Here is a 22,566-nt window from a genome sequence, read left to right on the forward strand (position 1 = left end):
CTTAAGTAGTTTGATATTTTTCCTAATTAAATAAAATAATCGATATAATAAACAAATTATAATTAGGGCAAAAAACCATATTAAGCCACATGCAGAAAAGTTTAACCAAAATACGCCAAACAGAAATTTGTTTCAGCAATAAGCCAAGAGGCATTTTTATATAAATCGAACCAACAAGGTTCGAACTCTATTAGCAAGTAATTCGAACCACATTGGTTCGAACTACCACTAAAAAAATGTGAATAATTCGAACCGGTCAGGTTCGAACCAGGAGAGCATGTAATTCGAACCGATTGAGTTCGAATTATGTGGAGATTAGTCAAGTGTAATAAATCGAACCAGGCTGGTTCGAATTATGGGAAGAGAGGTCGACTGAAGTAATTCGAACCAGGCTGGTTCGAATTACATGTACCTGGTTCGAACCAAAGAGTGGCTGATTGTTATAATTCGAACCAGCCTGGTTCGAATTACATGTATCATGGTTCGAACCAGGTTAGTTCGAATTAGTAGGAGTCAGAGCTCTATATAAACGCTGTAAACGTGATTTGCTCTCATTAGAGGACTTAAGATGGCTAGTGAAGAGGAGAGTTTTGCTGTTTTGGTACACCACAGAGGGTCCATCAAGAGGAAAACTCGGTCCGGAGTGAAGTTCACAGATAAGAATCCTCTCTATATTGTGGTGAATCGAACGACAAGCTATGATGACCTGGTTAGAGCTGTGCTGATGAAACTTGGCCTGGAAGGTGCGAAGCGGATTAAGAAGTTTTTCTATCGCATTCCAGTCACGATCCTGCACGATACGGTGAAGTATGATTGTCTCACGATTGGTAGTGATGAGGACCTCCAAGTCATGTTTCTTTGTCGGAGGCAGTTTCCGGAGGTCCGCACACCAGAGTTGCTGGCAAAGCTGGTTGATGTGGTATCCAGCTCAGGCGGTTCGAACCGGAATACCGCCAATGTAGCCAATGCAGCTGGCTCCAGTTCGATGGCTGCTGTGGCTTCTTCCTCCGTCCCAGTTTACGAGCCAGCGGCCCAACTTGTCGCCTCTCCGTCATTTGCTGTTGATTTGAATGACGGCGTCCGCGACGAGGTAGGATCCTTTGATGTTCTGCCAAACGCTTTACACGGCGTTCCACCGGTTGGCGTCGGAGACGGAGAATTGGGTGATCCTGATGAGGACGACGTTGAGCCCGAAACGATTGAGGAAGATAGCGGGGACGAGCTTGTAGCGGCTGGGCCTGCATTGGCTGGTGGTGGTTCTAGCTCTGGCACACAGCAGTATCCACCATATTTTTCTTCGCTGGACCTGGACGCCATGACGCATGAGGGTGCGCTAGGGCACCCTGTTGGATTCGGAGCTAGAGATGCGGAAGGGAATGCTGGTCTCACAGAGTTCCAAGTTGGTCAGCAATTCCAGGATAAAGATGAGGCCCTGTTAAGTGTGAAGACTTACAGCATCCGGCGAGGGGTACAGTACAAGGTGGTGGAGTCCGATCACCGCCGGTATGTGGGTAAGTGTTCCGAGTTCGGGAATGGTTGCACATGGTTGATTCGGCAAAGTCTCCGGAAGCGCAAGGGCCTTTGGGAGGTCAAACGGTACAATGGCCCTCACACTTGCCTAGCCACATCCATATCAAGTGATCACAGAAGTTTGGATCATTCTGTGATTTCGGCGTTCATTATGCCAATGGTTAGGGCTGACGCATCGGTTAGCATCAAGGTGCTCCTGAACGCCACGGCAGCGCATTTTGGTTTTAGGCCGACTTATAGGAGGGTTTGGATGGCGAAGCAGAAGGCCGTTGGCCTCATCTACGGTGACTGGGATGAGTCATACAGCTAGATACCTAGGTGGGTGTTGGGTGTCCAGCTGACGATGCCTGGTACTGTTGCGGTCCTCAGGACGAGCCCGGTTATAGTTGGAGGACAGGTGGACGACTCTCAAGCTTATTTCCACAGACTTTTCTGGACTTTCCCTCCGTGCATCGAGGCATTCCGGCATTGCAAGCCGCTAGTCAGCATTGACGGGACACATCTATATGGTAAGTATGGGGGAACGTTGCTCATTGCGATTGCACAGGACGGGAACTCCAACATTCTACCTGTCGCATTCGCACTAGTAGAGGGTGAGAATGCGGAGTCGTGGACCTTCTTTCTCTCGCACCTTCGGCAGCACGTGACCCCGCAGCCCGGTCTGCTGGTTATATCGGATAGGCACAACGGCATCAAATCTGCGCTTGAGGCCCCGGACGGAGGTTGGTTACCACCATCTGCGTACCGTGCATTCTGCATACGACACGTAGCTGCTAATTTCGCCCTTACCTTCAAGGGCAAAGACGCTAGGAGGCTTCTCGTGAATGCAGCGTACGCGAAGACTGAGGTTGAGTTTGATTACTGGTTTGATATACTGCGGTCTGAAGACCCGGCGATGTGTGATTGGGCGAACCGTATTGATTACTCCTTGTGGACGCAGCATCGCGATGAAGGGAGGAGATTCGGTCACATGACGACGAATATCTCCGAGTGTGTGAACTCAATCCTCAAGGGTGTAAGAAATCTTCCTGTAGCATCCCTGGTGAAGGCAACATATGGCAGGCTGGCCGAACTCTTTGTTCGCAAGGGGCGAGAGGCTGAGGCCCAGATGGGCACCGGACAGGCTGATGCAGCGGTGAAGGCGGATGCAGCGGTGAAGGCTGATGTAGGGGTACCTCCAAGACGAAACTGCTGACCAGCGGATGAGGATGGAGGCTCGTTCAGATCAACATCTAAGGGGGCCTGGATCCCTGAGGTCTGGCCAGCTCTGCGGGGGGTCACCTCACCCTGCATGATGGCGGTGATCTCATCTAGGAAGCGTGGACTCCCGAAGTCTCCAACAAACGAGTCTGACCCAACAAAGTCTGCCCACTGTGATCCTGATATGCGCCAAGGTGTACCACCCTGCTCAGCCTGATCATCCGCTGGCACACCAACGAAGTAATCTCCAAGCGGGCCCGCTCCAGGTCCAGGTCCAGCGTCACCAGTGTCAGCCCCGTCACCGAGCCCTGTGCCATACCACTCACCTCCATGACCGCCATCGTGTGTACTAGTACCTCCATCGTGTGTGCATCCTCCAACGTGGCCAGGCTGGTCGTCATCGTCGTCCCCATGGTCAGAACCACTCCTCGCCGTCTGATCCGGCCACCTCCACTGACGCTGGCTCCTCCGTGTCCCTACACCCATCCTCCTCTCAACCCTGCGCCTGTCAGGCACGTCATCCGGCCGATCCATGTCAGGCACACGCCCCGGACCCCGCTGTGAGGCCTCAACTGGTATAGGAACTGATCTCGGATCCCCCAGCTGAGTGTCCGGTGCCAGGAACCTCTTCCCATGCTGACTCCACCACTGAAGGAACTGATGAGACGGTCCAGGGTCGGCAACAACATCGAACCTCAATACACTGTCCTGACGAGCGTCCCAGTATGCATGCCACTTCGGCATGGAAGAGGGGAACCATCGATCACCGCCTCTCCCGTCCTTGGACATCAGAAAGTCGATGTTCAAGGCGGGACGCGGAGGGGCCTGTACCCCTCCAAACTGAGGAAGAACACGATCTATCTGATGCCACTCTATGACAGCAAAGTAGATCAGCGCGGTCACAGAGCGCCACACCGCCATGTGCCGAGGCTCCAAAACCTCCGGGTGCAACACCTGAAGTACGTCGGGGCTACTGTACGGCATCCATATAAACTGCAGAACAAACCCACAATTATCAGGGCAACTGTACGAGCCAAGTGTAAAATATTTAACTAAAAGAGCATCAGTTATTAATTAGCATACTAACCTCCCTGGACTGTAACCGGTCTATCCTAACCCTCCATGCCCGCACTCTCGGACCCTTCTCGCTACCGGAAGGGTTGTAACCTGCCTATCTGCACCATACATATGAGTTACATATACTGATATATGTGTTTACATTATGCAACAGAGTATTAACATACACGCAATTCTGTAAGTCATATTGAAAAAAAATAGGCCCAGTATAGTACCTCGACGCCAAAGGCCAGCTGAAGGCCTCATATCCTGTAGGCCTAAACTGAGGAAACCGCCAAAAGATCCAAGACTGCAGTAGCTGGAGCGGGCCCGCTAACTTCACAACATGTCTGTTTGCCACCCTGCACATGCACCGGTACAACCAGGCCAGTGCTGCCGAACCCCAGCTGTACGTACCCAGCTCCTCCAGCCTCGCTACATATGGAAGCCATCTAATGTGAATCCGGTTGCCAGACTTGTCCGCAAACAGCTGCGTGCCCAGCAACATCATGATGTACGCCCGGACATATCGGCGAACAGTCTCATCATCTGCATCCTCAGGGCACTGACCAAAGGTCTCCTGAAACCAGGTGCAGTTCACTGCATACTTCTGAACCTGACTGGGAGGAGGTATAACTCCTAGCAACTCCTGGAACCAGACCCAGGGTGGACGGCCGCCATCGATGTATATATGAAACTCTGACAGGCAGCCGCTCACGTAACGGCCATCGACTGGCAAACCCAGCTGGTATGCCACGTCCTGGAGTGTGATCGTACACTCTCCGAACGGCATATGAAATGTGTGCGTCTCGGGACGCCATCTCTCCACGAATGCACTGACGAGCGCCTCGTCTAGCCGGAACCACCGGTCGTTCAGCCTTGCAAGATGGTATAGCCCTGCCATCTGCAAGTATGGAACGTATCTATCATCAAGACGCATGCCCTGCTGCCGCCTCATGCTCCTAATGCATCGCTCGGGCTGCGCATGAAAAGAAACGCATACTGAGATATATAACTACACAGGTTTTACAGTAAACCGGTTCACATAAACCGGTTTACAATTAACCGGTTCACATAAACCGGTTTAAAGTAAACTGGTTTACATAAACGGGTTTACATAAAACGGTTTCCATAATCCGGTTTACATTAATCATTTCGCTAAATTAAACAGCATAACATCACATGAAAGATAACTAAATGGAAAACAAACCCTAAACCACACAACTAAACCGCTAGCATATACCACAATTAACGAGAGCCATTAACAAGAAAGAAATTCAATAAACCGGCTTACTTAAACCACCTAGCATTAAACAACTACCCTAAACCACATATAAAAACCGCTTGCAAAAACCGCTAACAAAAACCGCTAACATAAACCACCAACATAAACCACTACCAAAAACCACTGACTTAAACCACTAACAAAAACCACTACCCTAAACCACCACCCTAAACCACTAACATAAACCACTAACTAATACCACTAGCTTAAACCACTATCATAAACCACCTATATAATCCCCTCACCTAAACCACCTACATAAACCACTAACATAAAGTACCGTCTAACCAGGATACAAAACCACTAAAGCACAACTAACGCTTGAATCAAAAATATTTCCGTACTAACCTCGTCGTTGATGACCCCGGCTATATGAGCGACTCCGTCCAACCGATATAACTGTGCCGGATCGTCCCCCATCAGCAGAGTAGTCCGTTCAGGTCTTCCTCGGAGAGAATCTGGGTCGTTTTCTCTGAGATTTTGTGGGGTAGGGGTGAAGGGATAATGGTTCGAATGAGGGTGATTCGAACTCCTTATATACTCGAATCACACCTAATTCGAACCAGCCTGGTTCGAATTATGAAGGAGTGCATTAGGAGTAATTCGAACCGGCCCGGTTCGAATTACATGGAATCGATTTTAAAGCATAATTCGAACCAACCTGGTTCGAATTATGTATGAGAGAAGTTCGAACCAGGGTGGTTCGAATTATGTATGGGAGGAGTTCGAACCTTATTGGTTCGAATTATTCAAATACCTACAACACTAAATCGAATCAGGATGGTTCGAATTATGAAGGAGAGAAATTCGAACCAGCTTGGTTCGAATTATATTAAAATACACTTTGGCTCATTGCTGAAACGAAATTGGATTTGGCGCATTTTGGTTACACGATTCTTGCTTTGGCTCATTATGGTTTTTTGCCCTTATAATTAATTTGGTTTAATAAGATCATGTATTTCATATTTTTAAGAGTTAGATGCTTTTTCAAAATTAAGATGCTCTTAACCTCACATATTAATAAATATTTAAATTTATTTTACTAAACAAAATTATTATTTTTTAGCTTGTATTTATTGAAAATTATTTTTAATTTAATTTATTAAATATAGATGCTACAACTTTTATTTGAGTGCAACAACAATGATGTTTTAGCATAATAAAATATTATGTAATTAAAATACCACACATTTCACTGTCCTCTTCAAATAAATAATTAAAATAAAATAGTCTTAATTTTTTGTACAAAGTATAATAAAATAAAATATATGAATCAAATAAGTATAAATATGAAAATTATAAACCTTTATTAATAATCTCCTTATACAAAATTATCATTTATAAGACTATATGTATTAACAATTCAAATAAATTAATATCATAAAACTTAATTCATTGTCTATTTTAAAATAATTACTCACCTTTTATTGTTATAATTCTTAACAATCCAAATAAAACAATACCTTAGAACTTACTTCATGATTTATTTTAAAGTAATTACTAATATTTTATTTTTTTAATTATTTTTTTGTTTTATTATCATTATTTTTAATCCTTTATATTGTTTGATTAAATTTTTTGTTATTTTGACTTTTAAACTTAGTTCTATTTCTTCGCATATCATCCTAAACGAGTTAAATCTCAATTTGGCCCTGAAATTTGGCCTGATACTCAGAATGATTTCCATAATTTCGTTGACCTCAATTAGACCCCAAAATTTACAATTATGGTTCCAGCTTGCCCCTGCAATAATCTCCGTCACCGGAATGCTGATCTAGCACAATTGCATGACATGGTGGACACTATTTAAACGACGGCGCATTGGTTTCGCGCGCAAACCCTTTGAAAACCACGTAGTGTAAGGGTTTTTCTTGATGTTTGGCAACTTATAATCGTCGTACTGAAAAGAAAGAGAATTTTAACCCACAAAAGACTGAAACGACGTGGTTTCCAAAGGGTTTGGGCGCGAAACCAATGCACCGTCGTTTAAGTAGTGTCCACCGTGTCATGCAATTGCATCAAATCAGTATTCTGGTGACGGAGATGATCGCAGGGACAAATTGGAGCCACAATTATAAATTTGGGGTTCTAATTGAGCCAACAAAATTGTGGGAACCATTCTGAGTATCGGATTAAATTTTAGGGGCCAAATTGAGATTTAATTCCATCCTAAACATATTATTATTGTCATTTACAGGTAACCTTTCTTTCATATTATTTCCTATTTATTTTTTCTTCTCTGCATGTGTTTACTTATTGTTATTGTTTCCTTTTTTTTTTTTTTTTTTGGCTCTTGCAATAGTTAAGTAAATTAAAAGGATATCTTCTTTTGCATTTTATTTCAGTTTTATGATAATCACAAAGTCATCATAAATATTATACTATGTTCTATTTTTAATTTATTTTTCTAGGCATATATTCTCAACTTCACTAACTGTTTGCAATTATAAAATATATATCAACTATGCATAGTAATGTAAATTATCATTTTTTTAATGAAAAATTAAAATGATCAAAAATAAAATAGAAAAGATTCTATCAAAAGAGTTTTGAAACATAAAGTATAATTTAAAATAGAGTAAAACAATATTGTCTTTTTTTTTTACAGAAAATAATACTAGACTAAACATAAGTTAATTCCAAAATGTTAATGAGTCTAAGTAATATACTGTATTTAATTTAATTTATTTGTATATTAATATAATTGATTAAAAATAACAATAAATAAAAAATTAATTAAAAAAATAAAATGTTAGTAATTATTTAAAAATAAATAATGAAGTAAGCTCTAAGGTATTGTTTTATTTGGATTGTTAAGAATTATAACAATAAAAGTCAGTAAAATTTTAAAATAAACAATGAATTAAGTTTTATGATACTAATTTATTTGTATTGTTAATATATATAGTCTTATAAATGATAACTTTGTATAAGGAGATTGTTATTAAAGTTTTATAATCTCTATATTTATACCTATTTGACTCATATATTTTATTCATTATACTTTGCACAAAAGATTGAGACTGTCTTATTTTAATTATTTATTTGAAGAGGATAGTGAAATGTGTTATATGATATTTTAATTACATAATATTTTATTATGCTAATGATCGTTTTGCACTTAAATAAAAATTATAATATTTATATTTGGTAAATTAAACCATAAATAATTTTCAATGAGGACAAACTAAGAAATAATAATTTTGTTTGGTAAAACAAATTTTAAAATTCATAAAGATCATAATAGGCATAACTATAAAGTAAATTATAACTATAAAGTAAATTAAATATTTATTAATATGTGAGGTTAAGATTTTTATTTTAATAATTAGCACACGTTAATTTTAGAAAAATATCTTAACTTTTAAAAGTATGCAACACATACACATGATTTTATAAATTAAATTAATTATAATTTGTTTATTATATCAATCATTTGATTTAATTAGGGTAAATATCAAACTACTTAAATTAAATTCATTTGATATTAATATAATAATTTATAACATAATTTATATTATTTAATTTAGTCATTTATTTAATATCATATCTGAAATAATATCAAGAACTGAATGCCAATTAGGTAAATAAATATTTATCAGATTTACTTCTTTCGTAAAATTTTGAGATATTTTAATTTAAAAAAAGGAGAAATAGATTCTTGACCTTCGTTTTTAACTATTTGAAAATATTTTTATATCTCTCACCTTTTTAAAAGTTGAACGGATTAATCCTTTCGTGCAAATGCTTCCGTCAAACAAACAGAAAATCTAACGTGATTCCCGTTCTAATGACCTGGCATTACGGGTGCACATGTGGCATATGAGGGAGAAGGAATTTTTTTTGGTCCAATTTTCAAAACTATCATTCCACTCAAGCTGAAATTCACCTAAGATGAAATTCACCACAATCTTCCTCAACTGCTTGAAAAGCTCGGGCAGGATTGCTCCGGTCAGCTCATTGGAGTTGAGATCCAACCAAATCAAGCTGTGTGGCAGTCACCCAGCTCCGGCGGAATGCCAAAGAATGAGTTATTACTAAGCTTCAAGATCGCCAAATTCAAAAGCTTTCCAGTCCAGGAAATCTCCCCGTGAGACGATGTATCGAACGAGATGAGAGACGAGCATGACGTGAACTCGTCAGGAACTGGACCCGTCCGTGAGGTTGTTGGACGAGACATCGAGTTTGACAAGTATAGAATAGAGACTGTCCGCCATGGCGACCAGAATCTGGCCAGTGAAGTGGTTGTCAGAGAGGTAAAGGAACTAGAGCAAACCGGTGGGGAGTGAGGGAATGGGACCGGAGAACTGGTTGCCACACAAAACGACGTAGTTTTGAGAGATAATGACTTTTTTTTGTCTAGTTTTCAAAACTACCATTGCACTCATATGCCACGTCATCAAAACGAAAGCCACGTCAGACTTTTTTGTTGGGTTTGACGAAGGCATTTGCACGGAGAACTAATCCGTCTAACTTTTAAGGAGGTGAGAGACTTAAAAGTATTTTCAAATAGTCAATGACGAAAAATGTCCGCAGGATAAAAGGTCAGAGACCTATTTGTCATTTTCTCTTTTAATTTTTCACATATACAGGAATGTATTGTATTTTAATCCAAAATCAAATTAGTCTATGGACCCTCTTATAATATTTCGATATCTTCTTTATGACTTTCTTTAATTGATATTTTTTTTGGAACAATGTCCAAGCTGGGCAGCACAACCTTCCGCAATCTTCATCTTCTTTGTGATAGTTTCAACTTGTTGGCCCCTTTAACGACTTCTGTAGTGCCGCCCATCATTGCGCCCCTTTCGTCGCTGATGCCGGTGGTTTGTTGTTGTTGCCGTGCTGCTACCTCCATCCAGTGTGAAGAATGAAGATACCCGAAGCTATATCAACCTCGATCTCTCTGGCAACAACTCCTATCTCTCCTTCTATCAACCCCGTTCTTGATTGATGCTACTTTCGCCAATGATGCCACTGTGTTGATGGTGTTGGAATTCCTCCTCGGCTGGGACAGTGAAGGCATAATGATGCTAATTTCCTTCTGATTTAAATCGATTTGCAGCCAGTCAAATTTAGATTCCCTTAGTCATGATCTGTTTGTCGTTTGTAGTGACATGTAATTCTCTTTAGAATGTTTGTGATGGTTTGTGGCTTGCACATGAGCCAATTTTGTTGAAAGGTATATCATCAACTGTAAGCTTGGCCACTTCATGCGCTAAGGCATTCCCTTCTCTAGGCACCCAAATGAACCCACAATTTGAGATACTTCTTGCTAAATCCAAAATGTCATCTAAAATAACTTGAATTTCCGCAATTGATGCTTGTGATTTTAGTGCTTGGATGAGAATCAAACTATCAGATTCTATGATAATTCTTTCCAGTTGAAAGTTGTTTGCCATTATTAATGCTTCCCTAACTGCTAACGCTTCCGCAGCTAAAGGCGAGGTGGCCATTATTTTGGAGTTTGAGTCTGTGAGAAGGTTTCTAGTGTGGTCTCTAATTACTGCTGCTGTAGCCCCTCCAGAATGCACTTCAACAAATGTTACATCAACATTGCCCTTAACCCATCCTGCCAGTGGTGGTCTCCAGGTAACCCTTCTAACTGGCCTTCTTTCATTAATAGAAGTCTTTGCCGGTTCTTCTACAATTTCTGCAAACTCTATTTTCATTTGTTTAGCCTTGTAAATCCTTGTTAATGGATAAGGTTTGAACCTCTGATGTACTACTTGATTTTTTGCTTTTCACACCTCCCATACTAAAAATCCAACCTTACTGCCACACTGTTCATAACTAACTCCTGTATTCAACTTCATATTTTTCAAAATATCCCTCATCAATTTTCCAAAAGATGTTACTGTATGGGCTGTAAGGCAGCATTGAACTTGAACTCCAAACCACACTACCCTTGTCCAGGGGCAGAGCAGCAGTGCATGCTCAGTGGTCTCTAGTTCTTGCAAACAAATTGCACATATAGGGGTGTTAGTTATTTTTTTATTATAAAGATTTTAAAAAACCAGTATCATGTTATGTGAAGCTCGCCATAAAAAGGTTTTGATTTTTTGAGGTACTTTTAATTTCCAAATCTCCCCCCATAAGTCCTTTAAATCATCACTAGTTGATGGGTTATTTTTATTATCGATGCTCCGTTCCTTTCTAGTAATATGATATTCTGTCTTGATAGTGTACTTGCTATCTGTTTTAAGAGGCCAGCTGAATTTATCTTTTCTTTCAATAATACTCACTGGGGTTCTAATGATTTTTTCTATAGTATCTCCATCAAAATATTTCTTTAGCTCATTCATATTCCACCCATGTTCTTCACTGATAAGCTCCTTTACAAAAGTGACATCATTATTCCTAATTTCAGGACTCTTATCCATGTTTAATATCCAGTTATCTTCTAAGATTCTCACTTTCTCTCCATTTCCAATCAACCATCTTCCATTCCTCAAAAGAAAATCTTTACCATGCACAATACTTTTTCAAATCCATGATGCTGCCCTTTCTACCTTAATTTCTTTAAAGTCTTCATTTGAAAAATACACAGCCTTTAGCACCTGAACCCATACCGCATTAGGACATTCAAAAATTCTCCAGGTTTGTTTTGTCAAGTATGCTATATTTTGACTATAAAAATCCTTAAAACCAATTTCTCCATCCTTTTGCTAGTACATATTTTTTTTCAACTCCTCCAATGGATACTCCCTATCCTTACCTGTAGATGCCCACCAAAATTTAGCCACTCTCTTACTAAGATGTTGACAAAAGCCTTTAGAAAAGAGGATGACATTCATGGTATAAGCAGGTATCGCTTGAATTATCTATTTGATGAGAACCTCTTTCCCAAATTGATTAAGGAGTTTTTCTTTCTAATCTCCTAGCTTATTTGACACTCTCTCCTCAATCCACCTCAGAGCTCTATTCTTTGATCTTTCCCATTGAGTCAGAAGTCCAAGATACTTACCTGGTTAATCCCAAGCTGACAATCCTAAAATCTCTTTTATTTCTACTCTATTCCTGATCGGAATATGGTTGCTAAATGTGATCCCAAATTTGTCCACATTTATTCTCTACCCCGAGGCTTTCATATACATATTTAAAATAGTTATGAGCTAATAAATTTTCTCCTCACTGTCTTTTGAGAATATAATGCAATTGTTCGCAAATAGGAGATGTGAGATGGCTGGTGCAGAAGGAGCAATTTTGACTCCAAAAATTCTACCCTCTTCTCTAGCCTTATTCATAAGGATGGTAAAAACATATGCCGCTGTGATAAATAGGTACGACGATAGAAGATCTCCCTACCTTAGTCCCCTCTGCGGCACAAAACTCCTTGATAAAATTCCATTGATCTCAATCTTATAAGTGACTTGTGTCACACACTTCATGATCATCTTAATCGGTCTAAGCTGATTAAGAGTTTCTGGGTAATTGGTCTTAGGAACCAAAATTATAATGGTTTTTCCTATGCTGCTTGGCATGTTCTCGTCATGAAAGAAACTCTTAACAATTTCACAAACCTCTTTTCCAACAACTGCCTAATGTTTTTGAAAAAAGAGACCATTTAATCCATTTGGACCTAGTGCTTTGAGACCTCCAAGGTTGAAAGTAGCTTTTTTTTTATTTTTGGATCAGTAACCTCCTTTATGAGCTCTCCATTCATATCTTCAGTCACTTTAATAGGAATTTTACTTATGCATTTAGTCATATCTAAGTTCTCTAAAGTCTTAAAAAGATTCTGAAAATGATCTACTGCCAACTTAAGAATATCATTCTCCTTACACACCCATTCTCCACTAGAATCCTTCAATCTCTTTATCCTATTCATGTCCCTTCTTTGAATGGTAGAAGCATGAAAGAATGGAGTATTTTTATCCCCAAATTTTAACTATTTTACTCTTGACCTTTGACCCCAATACTTTTTCTTGTCTCCATAGTCTAGTAATCTCCATTTTCAGTCTGTTGTTCTCCTCTTGCTGTCTATCCGAGTACTTTCCTTTCTGTGCTTGTTTAAGGTTATTCTTTTGTTTTTGTATTTCAACATCTGTCCTCTTAAAGTTAATTTACTCCATTTGATCAATTCCTTCTTACAATTATGCATCTTTTGAGTTAAATTCGTCCAATGATCAACCTTACTATTACAAGTACTGCTCCATCCTCTCCTTATGACATTATCACAATTAGCATGGTTAGCCCAATAATCCATAAATTTAAAGCATCTACTCTTTATTTCTCTTGGTTTAACATTGAGAACTAAAGGTGTATGATCAGAGCTTATAACTGGTAAGGCGAAAAGAGTGGCATGTTGGAAAGCTCTTCTCCATTCTCAATTAGCAAGTACTCTATCTATCATTTCTTTAGTAACAAAACCATCCTTGGGTTACTAAACCACGAGTATTTTGTCCCTTGTAATTCTAAGTCCATGAGTGCATTCTCATCTACAAAACTCCTAAAAACTTCAATCTGACTAGTCGATTTTGGGTGCAATCTTACTTTCTCCTCTTGTGTAATTACATCATTAAAGTCCCCAATAAAAGCTTTCGGTTCATCCAGGTTATTATTTGCATAAGTTTACTCTTTCCATAACTCCTTTCTCCTCCTGTGATCAGGATGACCATAAACAAAAATTTCTTTCCAATCTTTATCATTGCTAGTACCGATCTTAGTTTTAATAAAATTTTCACACCAAACATAAACATGAACATTTATATTACTTTTTCAAAATAAGCATAGCTCCCTAGACAGCCCCCGAAATTCCATACAAAACATATTATCAAAATCTAATTTTCTCCTAATCCTAACACAACTAAGTTTGTTAGCTTTGGTCTCCATAAGAAACAAAAGGGACGGCCTAAGAGATTTACATATACTTCTCAATTCAAACACTGTCAAAGGGGCCGCCATCCCACAACAATTTCAGCTGACAACAATCATGGCTGTTGGTGGGGCATGTTAAGGCCCGCCTCCTCAGCCATGATTGTTCCAGCTTCGTTCTTGAACTTCTTACCAGATTTTTCCATTCTTAGTTGTTCCTCTTCCTTCATCTTGTCTTCATAGTCTACTAGGCTGCTTGTATCTCTTTTTCTTTTGAAATTCAAATTCATCCCTATGTCAAAAGCCAGCTCCTATGCGTCTTGATTTTCATTCCTCTGCTCTGACATAGCAGCATTATCCTCTTCCATTTCTTGCTGCTCCTAAGCTAGTTCAACGTAATACTTTTTTTCATTCTCCATTCTTTGAATCATGGTTGTACCAACTGCACTAACAATTCTCTTCATTTTGGTTTTTTTCCTGTAACTCCACAACTGGCCTGCAATATGTTTTATGGTTCCTGTCTCCTTCTCTGTTTGTTTACTGATTTCCTTATTGATATGTTGATTTAGTTGGGCCTCCTTCTTTCCAAAAAGCGTCTCCAACTCTTTCATGATTGTTAAATCTTTGGAATTCTCCCAGCCACCTTCCTCTACTTGCTGGTTTGTAATTCGGTTCCTCAATATCCTTCAGCCCATCCAGATGTAACTCATTCAACCTTGTTTTCATAACAAAAGGTTGGCCCTCCATATTTTTCGCAACTTCAATATGCTCCTCATGCCACTCTTTAATATTCTGAATATTGCATGTCCCAGAAACCTCTTGTTCTATAGAAAATATGACATTGGACCTAGACGCACAATTCACTTCACCTATCTTTTGAAGCTTATCCTTTTCTTTTCTCATCCTATTTATAAGGTCTGCTAACTTGTCACTTCTTCTCAAATCTTTCATGTCTGAAAAAACACGCTTGATTATTAGATTTTCTGAATCCTCCTCAACCTGCTCTCTAGATCCCTGGCTCTCCCTACTTAACACCTTCTGCTGCTCTAAATTTGTTTTGAGAGTTTTCTGAAACCCTCCTCCTACTCCCCTACTTATGCCACTCTCTTCTGCCCAATGCTCCTTCATACTCTCCATTTTTACAATCTCCCACTCACATGCCTATTTAGTCTCTGTCCATTCCCTGTTCTCCTCTTCTTCTTCCTGCTTTGTTCCCCTGGCTGAAATGGCCCTGACTCTATTAACTCATATACTCAGTCCATACCTTATTTTCATGTGGTTCCAGCTTGTCATTGCCATTGGATTTTTACATTCTTTTTTTACATTCCTGAATCCTCTCATATTTGAACTCAACCCAAAGAGTTTGATGATTTTGTCTCACTAGCCAGAAGCCAGTTGGCAAAGGTTTAGTGATGTTCATTGTCATGTTCACCCTCAAGAAAGTTCTGTGTAGTATGTTGTTCAATATGGAATTTTCTATTTCCATCACGACTCATATTTTTTTACCAATAATCTCAGTTGTTTTTCTTGTTATATAATTAAGTGGAAGCCCATGTATTTGCACCCATAATTCCATATACTTATGATCCACTTCATAGACTGACTCTCTTCCGTTCCATATTTGCAGATTAATAATATTTCTTCTAATACTCCAAGGTCATCCCTTATGTATTTGGATTCCTTTCCTCGTATCTTTAAAGCTGATAAGCCCTTTGTTTCTACTGACATTGGAGATGACCACTTTTTCTGAATTTTTCCAAATTTTTAGAAGAGCTACTTTGCAAGTCTTAAAGCTATTTTTTTTATTTGAGAGAATCTTTCCCACTATATTCAAATTTTCTTTAGTAAAACTCTCGTCCTCGTCTGGATTGATGGAGATAACTTCGCCTTCAACAGATTGTTCCTCTTTATAGGCCATATGTAGTATTGCGGTAATAAAAGAAAGAAGATAGATATAAAAGTTTGCGTAAAAGTGTGAAAGATAAAACAGGTACACGCAAAACCTTTAGTTCTGAGAAATACTCCTTATAAGAAAGAGTTCTCCATGAGAGAGATAAGGCGGCACCCTTTAATTAATGGTTTATCTTTGACCCTTTTGATCTTTTTTTTTTGGTCCTCTACAACCATTGACATTAATGATTTACCCATGTCGGCATAACATAGATCCAAGACCAAACAAAATTATTTTGACCAAATGACATTTTGGGATTGCTGAAGAAATAATAAAGCAACCGAACCATCATAATATTTTATAAATACTTCAAACAAAAAATTAAAATTCTATTAAATAAAAATTTTTACTTATAACTCATATAAATATCTATTTTAGAATCTATTTATTTATGAATGCCAACTAAGTATCGTAAATAAATTACTTCCGGTTGTTCAATCATTTGAAATTGAGTATCCGTATCCTCCATTTTCTTGCTAGGATTGGATTATCTATAAGGTTCATAACTACTCCTCTTACTACTCATCACCCATCAATGCATAGTGTTCTTCGACTTATTTCAGCTCCATGCTTTCTTCTCTTTGTAAAAAATTTAGCAGAGTTTAAAAGATTTCTTTTCTTTTTCCAAATAAAAAATGAACAAGTGTATTATCATACCTATATTCCTTGCAAAAATAGAAGGTGAAATCAATCCATTTTTTTAGTTCTACGTTTTACATTATTCATTCTTTCTATTTTTTATTATTTTAATAATATATTATTATATATAGAATTAGATTCTATTTTATGCTTCTCAATGTACTCTTTTCTACTCATTCTATTAACTGAATATATATATTTAGTTAATAGAATGAGTAGAATCCATAAAAATATTTATCGAAAAAAATAATTTATTGAGTTATACTAAGTATATTTAAATTCTATTGATTATAGGTTATTTTTATAACAATATAAGAAAAAAATACGTTATATAAATTAAATATTCTATAATTAATAATTATATATAGCAGGTACAAATATTAAATCGAGATACCCATTTTATGATAAACTTACTTTTTATTTTTGTGCCTTTGTCCCTCTTCATGTCAACATATTCTATTGTTTAGAAAGAATTACACTTATTTATTTTTTAGTCCAAGTAGTAACAGAATTTGCTATGACTTTTTATTATCGTCCGACTATTACTGAGATTTTTGTTTCGGTTTAATATATAATGACTGAGACTAACGTTGGTTGGTTAATCTGATCATTGATGGTCGACAAATATAATAGTTTTAAGGGTAAAGTACTAAATTGGTCCCCTAAGTTTGGGCGTAATTCTGTTTTGGTCCTTAAGGTTTAAAGTATTCTATTTGAATCCAAAAAAGTTTCATTTAGCATCAATTTAGTCCTACAGTGAGGTCAAAATTAAATAATTAACAAAATGTCCTACATAACAACAGTTCAAGAAAAAAATCGATAATCTGGAGAACAAGTACAAGCTCCAGAGGCACAAAAATCAACCATTGATGCATCAATACATTTATTTATTATTTTCTTTAGTTTAATAGAAAATATTTTATTTATATTATAAAAAAATAATAAATAAATGTATTGATGTATCAATGGTTGATTTTATGCCTCTAGAGCTTGTACTTGTTCTCCAGATTATCGATTTTGTTCTTGTACTGTTGTTATGTAGGACATTTTGTTAATTATTTGATTTTGACCTCACTGTGGGACTAAATTGATGCTAAATGAAACTTTTTTGGATTCAAATAGAACACCTTAAACCTTAAGGACCAAAACAGAATTACGCCCAAACCTAGGGGACCAATTTAGTACTTTACCCTAGTTTTAATGATGATCTGCATGTATTAGAATTTTGAATAAAACGACCTTTTTTGTTTTCAATTCTTGTAGAAAATGGAAGTCATAGTAGAGAGAAGAATATAAAGCTCCAATATTATATTATTTAGCTTTTATATCCACCCAAAACACAACAGAAAAAATTGTTAACTTTTACTTCATACCACTTTTGACACCTTGTTATTCATTCTTTTATTTCATATGTTCATGTTAGTATGTTACTGACTATTTTTAAACTAAATCAATCTTAATATTATTGGTTTATAATTAATTATTTTAATTTCTATTATTTGTATATTTTTTTCAGGTTTTTTATTTAAATAAAATAGATTAATTATTTACTCAATTAAATAAATTTTTAAATTTTTATCATTTTAAATATTTAGATATAATTTTATTCACACAAAGAGAGAAATTATGAATTACAATAATTGTGCCGTTACTGACAGTAAATTAAAATTCAAGAACAGGACAATACTACTAGTAAAGAGTCTAGAGAATGGACACTCATTGATGAAACATTTTTCAAGTATAACCGTGGAGATGGTAATCAAATTGTGACGAAAACAGAGTGTATAGTTGACGATAAGTCGATAAATTAAAAGTTCCTTATAATTTCCAGTTGTTATTCAAATTTGGGCGCCATACATAAAAATGTGACACACACATGCTAATGAAGTTCTATAAAATATCTATTTAAATATATGTACACTACCACTTATACAATGCTGATGATTCATAAAAAAATACTTTATTGATAATATTAAGAACATTTATATTAGATGTATATTATTAAAATAAATTACTAAACTTAACTACTAATATTATTCATAATAAAATATAAAATATATATTAAAAATAAATTAAATTATATATATATATATATATATATATATTTAAAATATATAATAATTAATTTTAATAATTAATTTTAATATATATCTATATTTTTATATTAAAAATTACTACAATTATAGATACATTTCATCACGTGAAATAGTATAATATTTACTTGGCTACAAATCGGAAATAAGCTAAAGAATGATTTGTGATTAGATTTCTATTTCTTTGAAAAAATGAGCATTATGTAATTTAGAGAAAATTTATTAATATAGATTATATTATTAAATGACACACATAAGATTTTTGTCTGTATGTTCATGGAGCAGTATTAAAAGTGGAATTTTAACCATTGTTTTAAAAGTGAAATTTTAACTAATATTTTTTAAAAAAATATTAAAAATTACTATCGGTAGTTTCTCTTAAATACTCAAAAAAAAAAAAATATCAATTTTCAAGATACAAAGACAATAAGAGTAATAATTTATGTTACCTATATATCCATGGATATTTTATTATTGGATTAATATAAGATGATATGAAATTTAATGAAGTCATTAAATAAGCAAATTCATAAGTCTCAATATCATATGGTAGATGGTTGTTTGTCATTCTATTACTTTCTAACGTCAGACCAAAATATGTCTAAGATAATTATTGTCATGGACTCTTAAATAATATTTTGTATCAATAAAGAATAATATTAAATATGAAAGGTGAGTTTTATTAATTACAATAATACATTTTTTTATTTATTGATTATTTTAAATTGATTAAAATTTAATATTATTATATGTTATGTGTAAAATTAACCATATTACATTATTAGATTAAACAGTTGTGTTTTTTTTTTTTAAAGATAAATGTTATTTTATTAATATAAAATAAAAGTGTTTCCATAAGGAAGTACAAACAAATTGGGTATTCCTATTTATTACCAACTGTGACTGAAAGACTAAGAGCTTAAAGAAGAGTAAAGTAAGAGTAAAGAAAATTAGTAGCATCTATCAGGTATGGCTCACGAGTTCACGCACTAAATTGCTGGCTTCTTTCACTATCTCTGGTGCTAGGCTTATTACCTTCTCGAAAACACACCGATTCCTCGCTTTTCAAGTGCTCCAACACAGCGCCGCTATGAGGGGGTCTTTTGTCTACCGTCGAATTGATCCGCTGCCCAGGATAAGACTCGTTATTGCCACCAATTGAAAAAAGTTTCTTCTTCTGTCATCCATAGGTCAGGGGTTATTAAGCTTAGGCTCCATATTATTGAAGACAGGGGGTATTGGAACAAAGCATGAGAAATTGATTCAGCCTTCAACATGCATCTTGGACAAGTGGCAGGAGTGGATGCGAACCGGCTATGAACTTGTTGCAACACCGGAAGCTTTTCATGAATACTTTTCCATAGAAAAATCTTAATTTTATGTGGTAATTTCAACTCCCAAATACTATTCCAGACTCTGTTGTGTATGTTCTGGGGCCTCAATGAAGTAGAAGAATGAAAGAATCCATAGGCAATTTTGTATCCTGACCCAACTTCATATATACCAGATTTTGTCCAGCACCAATTAACTTCATCCTCCTCCTCTGTTGGTTTGATTGAAAAAATTTTATTGCATATATCAATTGAAAAAATCGACTCAATCAGATTTCTATTCCAACTTCTATCAGGATTTAATAATGCACTAACGTAATACACTTGCAGATTTGGCGGGATTGTGAGTGCATTTTGAGGGACATTAAGGGGCACTGGTGGTGGGAGCCAGGGGTCATGGAAGATGCGAACATTAGTGCCAGAGCCTATTTTCCATAACAAGCCTTTTTCGATCACCTTGCGCCCTTCAAGAACACTTCTCCAACCCCACGACGGTACGCTTCCTATCTCTGCATGTAGGAAATCTGTATATCTAAAATATTTAGCTTTGAGCATTCTTGATATAGTAGAATTAGGTTATTTCATTAGACGCCAACATTGCTTGCCCAATAAAGCCAAATTTTGCGCCCTTAGATCCTTGATCCCCAGCCCTCCATCTTTTTTCGGTCTCGTCATTGTGACCCATTTAATTCAAACCATTCTTCGTTCTGCGCCTTTTTGATCCCACCAAAATTGTGAGAGCATGCTATGAATCTCAGTCAACAGTGTGTTCGGGAGCTTGAAACAAGAGAGTGTATAAATAGGAATCGCCTCCCCCACCGCTCTCAATAGCATGTGCCTGCCACCTGATGATAATAGACTTCTTTTTCAACCCATAATCCTCTTCTGAACTTTATCCTTGATAGCTCCAAAAATTGCTTTCTTTGATTTTTGAACGGTTGTGTTTATTTAATATAAATAAAATCTTACAATTCTATGACAAAATTCTAACTATCTTACTATTTTTTTAGCAACTCAAATTAATAGTTTTTTATTAGTTAAAAAAAATTACTATGAAAGAATTATACTTTGAGAAAAATGAGTTAAAACAAATAAGATAACTCATGTTGGCCTTTGCAACACATCTAAGTAGAAGAAACATACATTCGATAAAGTTATTACAGTTATCTATATATCGTAGAGAAGAGTTTGGGCTTTGTTTATAGTTATGAGTCATGGCAATAACATTTCTTTACATCTTGATTTTAGTTGAAATTTGCTCAATGGGTAACACATTAAATTGTATTTTAAATGGGTTGCATCTTTACTTCATAATAGAAGAATGGGATACACTTAATGTTTAAAATATACAACAAATATAATTAAAAATTCTATATTCAAGATTTAATCTGATTATCCACAAGCAATATTGTTAGTAATTGAAAAAAAAAAAAAACTCTTATGATTAGTAGGTAATGCTACGAGAGACACTTGATAAATGTTTGGATAATTTTTTTTTTTGATATATAACAAAGATTTGTCTTTTGAAAAAAAAAAGTAAGGGTATTGAACAAAAACTTTAGACAAATTTAACTTGTCATTCTAAGATAGTCAAAGACAAAATATTGTGCATTTATTTTTTTATTTATCTTACCTTTAATAGTTTTAGTAAATATTCAAATTAATAAAAAAGCATTAAACTATCTCTAGATATAAATACAACTATATCTACTTAAGAAGAGACAATATGTTGATAAATTTAAACATACATCAACGTTTGCAATATTAGTTTAATTCCAAAAATAAATATAGTACCGCTTAAAATATAAAACAATCCTAAATATGTTTTAACAATTTTTTTCTATAAAAATAAAAAGACAATTCACGCACAAATTTGTATATTTTTTTCATTTTTTAAAATCATAAAATTCTTATGATCCAACTAAAATCTTAAAGGAAAACATAAAGATATAATTTTACTAAATATGATAGACAAATACTGAAATTAAATTTTGATTTAGAGTAATTAAATAAACTTATAATTTTTATTGAAAAAATTAAATAAAAAATATTTTTAAAGAATAAAAAAGAGACAACTTGCTCAAAACGTGAATTATATAGATTAAATTTATTACATTGTGAGTTATGAAAATCAAATCAAAATTAAGTATTTATATGTGATTCAAAATTTTAACAACTAAATTTTTAATAATTTTGAAAATTAAAATGAGTCAACTTACAAATAGAGATGACAAAAAAAAAAAAAAACCACAAGAATAAATATTTACATAATCACAAGTTATATATAACTTACTTTAATAATTTTATATATAGTTTATAATAAGACTAAATAATATTTATAAATTAAATTAAGGGCAAATGGCAATATTAAGCCAGCTTGCATCAAAATTTACGTGATTAAGCCAAACAAAAAAATGAGACATGGATCAATCAAAAGCATGTCTCTATATAATTCGAATCAAACCTATTCAAACTAAAAAGTTTAGTAATTCGAATCAACCCTATTCGAATTAGTGAGAGAGTTTGCAATGTAATAGTTCGAATCAACCCTGTTCGAATTAGTGAGGGAGTTTGTAGTGTGAATAGTTCGAATCACACTAATTCGAACCATGCAATGTGAAGTTCGAATCAAAACTATTCGAATTATTGATGGGAAATTCAAAT

At 35.7% G+C, this 22,566-nt stretch overlaps 1 protein-coding gene across 1 annotated transcript; it reads right to left on the reverse strand.

The window, feature by feature from the left end:
* Positions 1-10,200: 10,200 nt before the first annotated feature.
* On the reverse strand, positions 10,201-10,743 carry LOC107613135 (uncharacterized). Its single transcript, XM_016314992.1, has one exon. It carries the CDS (start codon positions 10,741-10,743, stop codon positions 10,201-10,203), a length of 543 nt encoding a protein of 180 aa, XP_016170478.1.
* Positions 10,744-22,566: the final 11,823 nt, after the last annotated feature.

The sequence above is a fragment of the Arachis ipaensis genome, chromosome B1 (genome assembly GCF_059453495.1).
Source record: "Arachis ipaensis isolate K30076 ecotype BB chromosome B1, ASM5945349v1, whole genome shotgun sequence".
In the NCBI taxonomy this organism is placed as follows: domain Eukaryota; kingdom Viridiplantae; phylum Streptophyta; class Magnoliopsida; order Fabales; family Fabaceae; genus Arachis; species Arachis ipaensis.

What these genes read in the sequence shown, in the direction of transcription:
- LOC107613135 (XM_016314992.1), bottom strand. Translation starts at nt 10,743, where the DNA reads ATGAAAATAGAGTTTGCAGAAATTGTAGAAGAACCGGCAAAGACTTCT.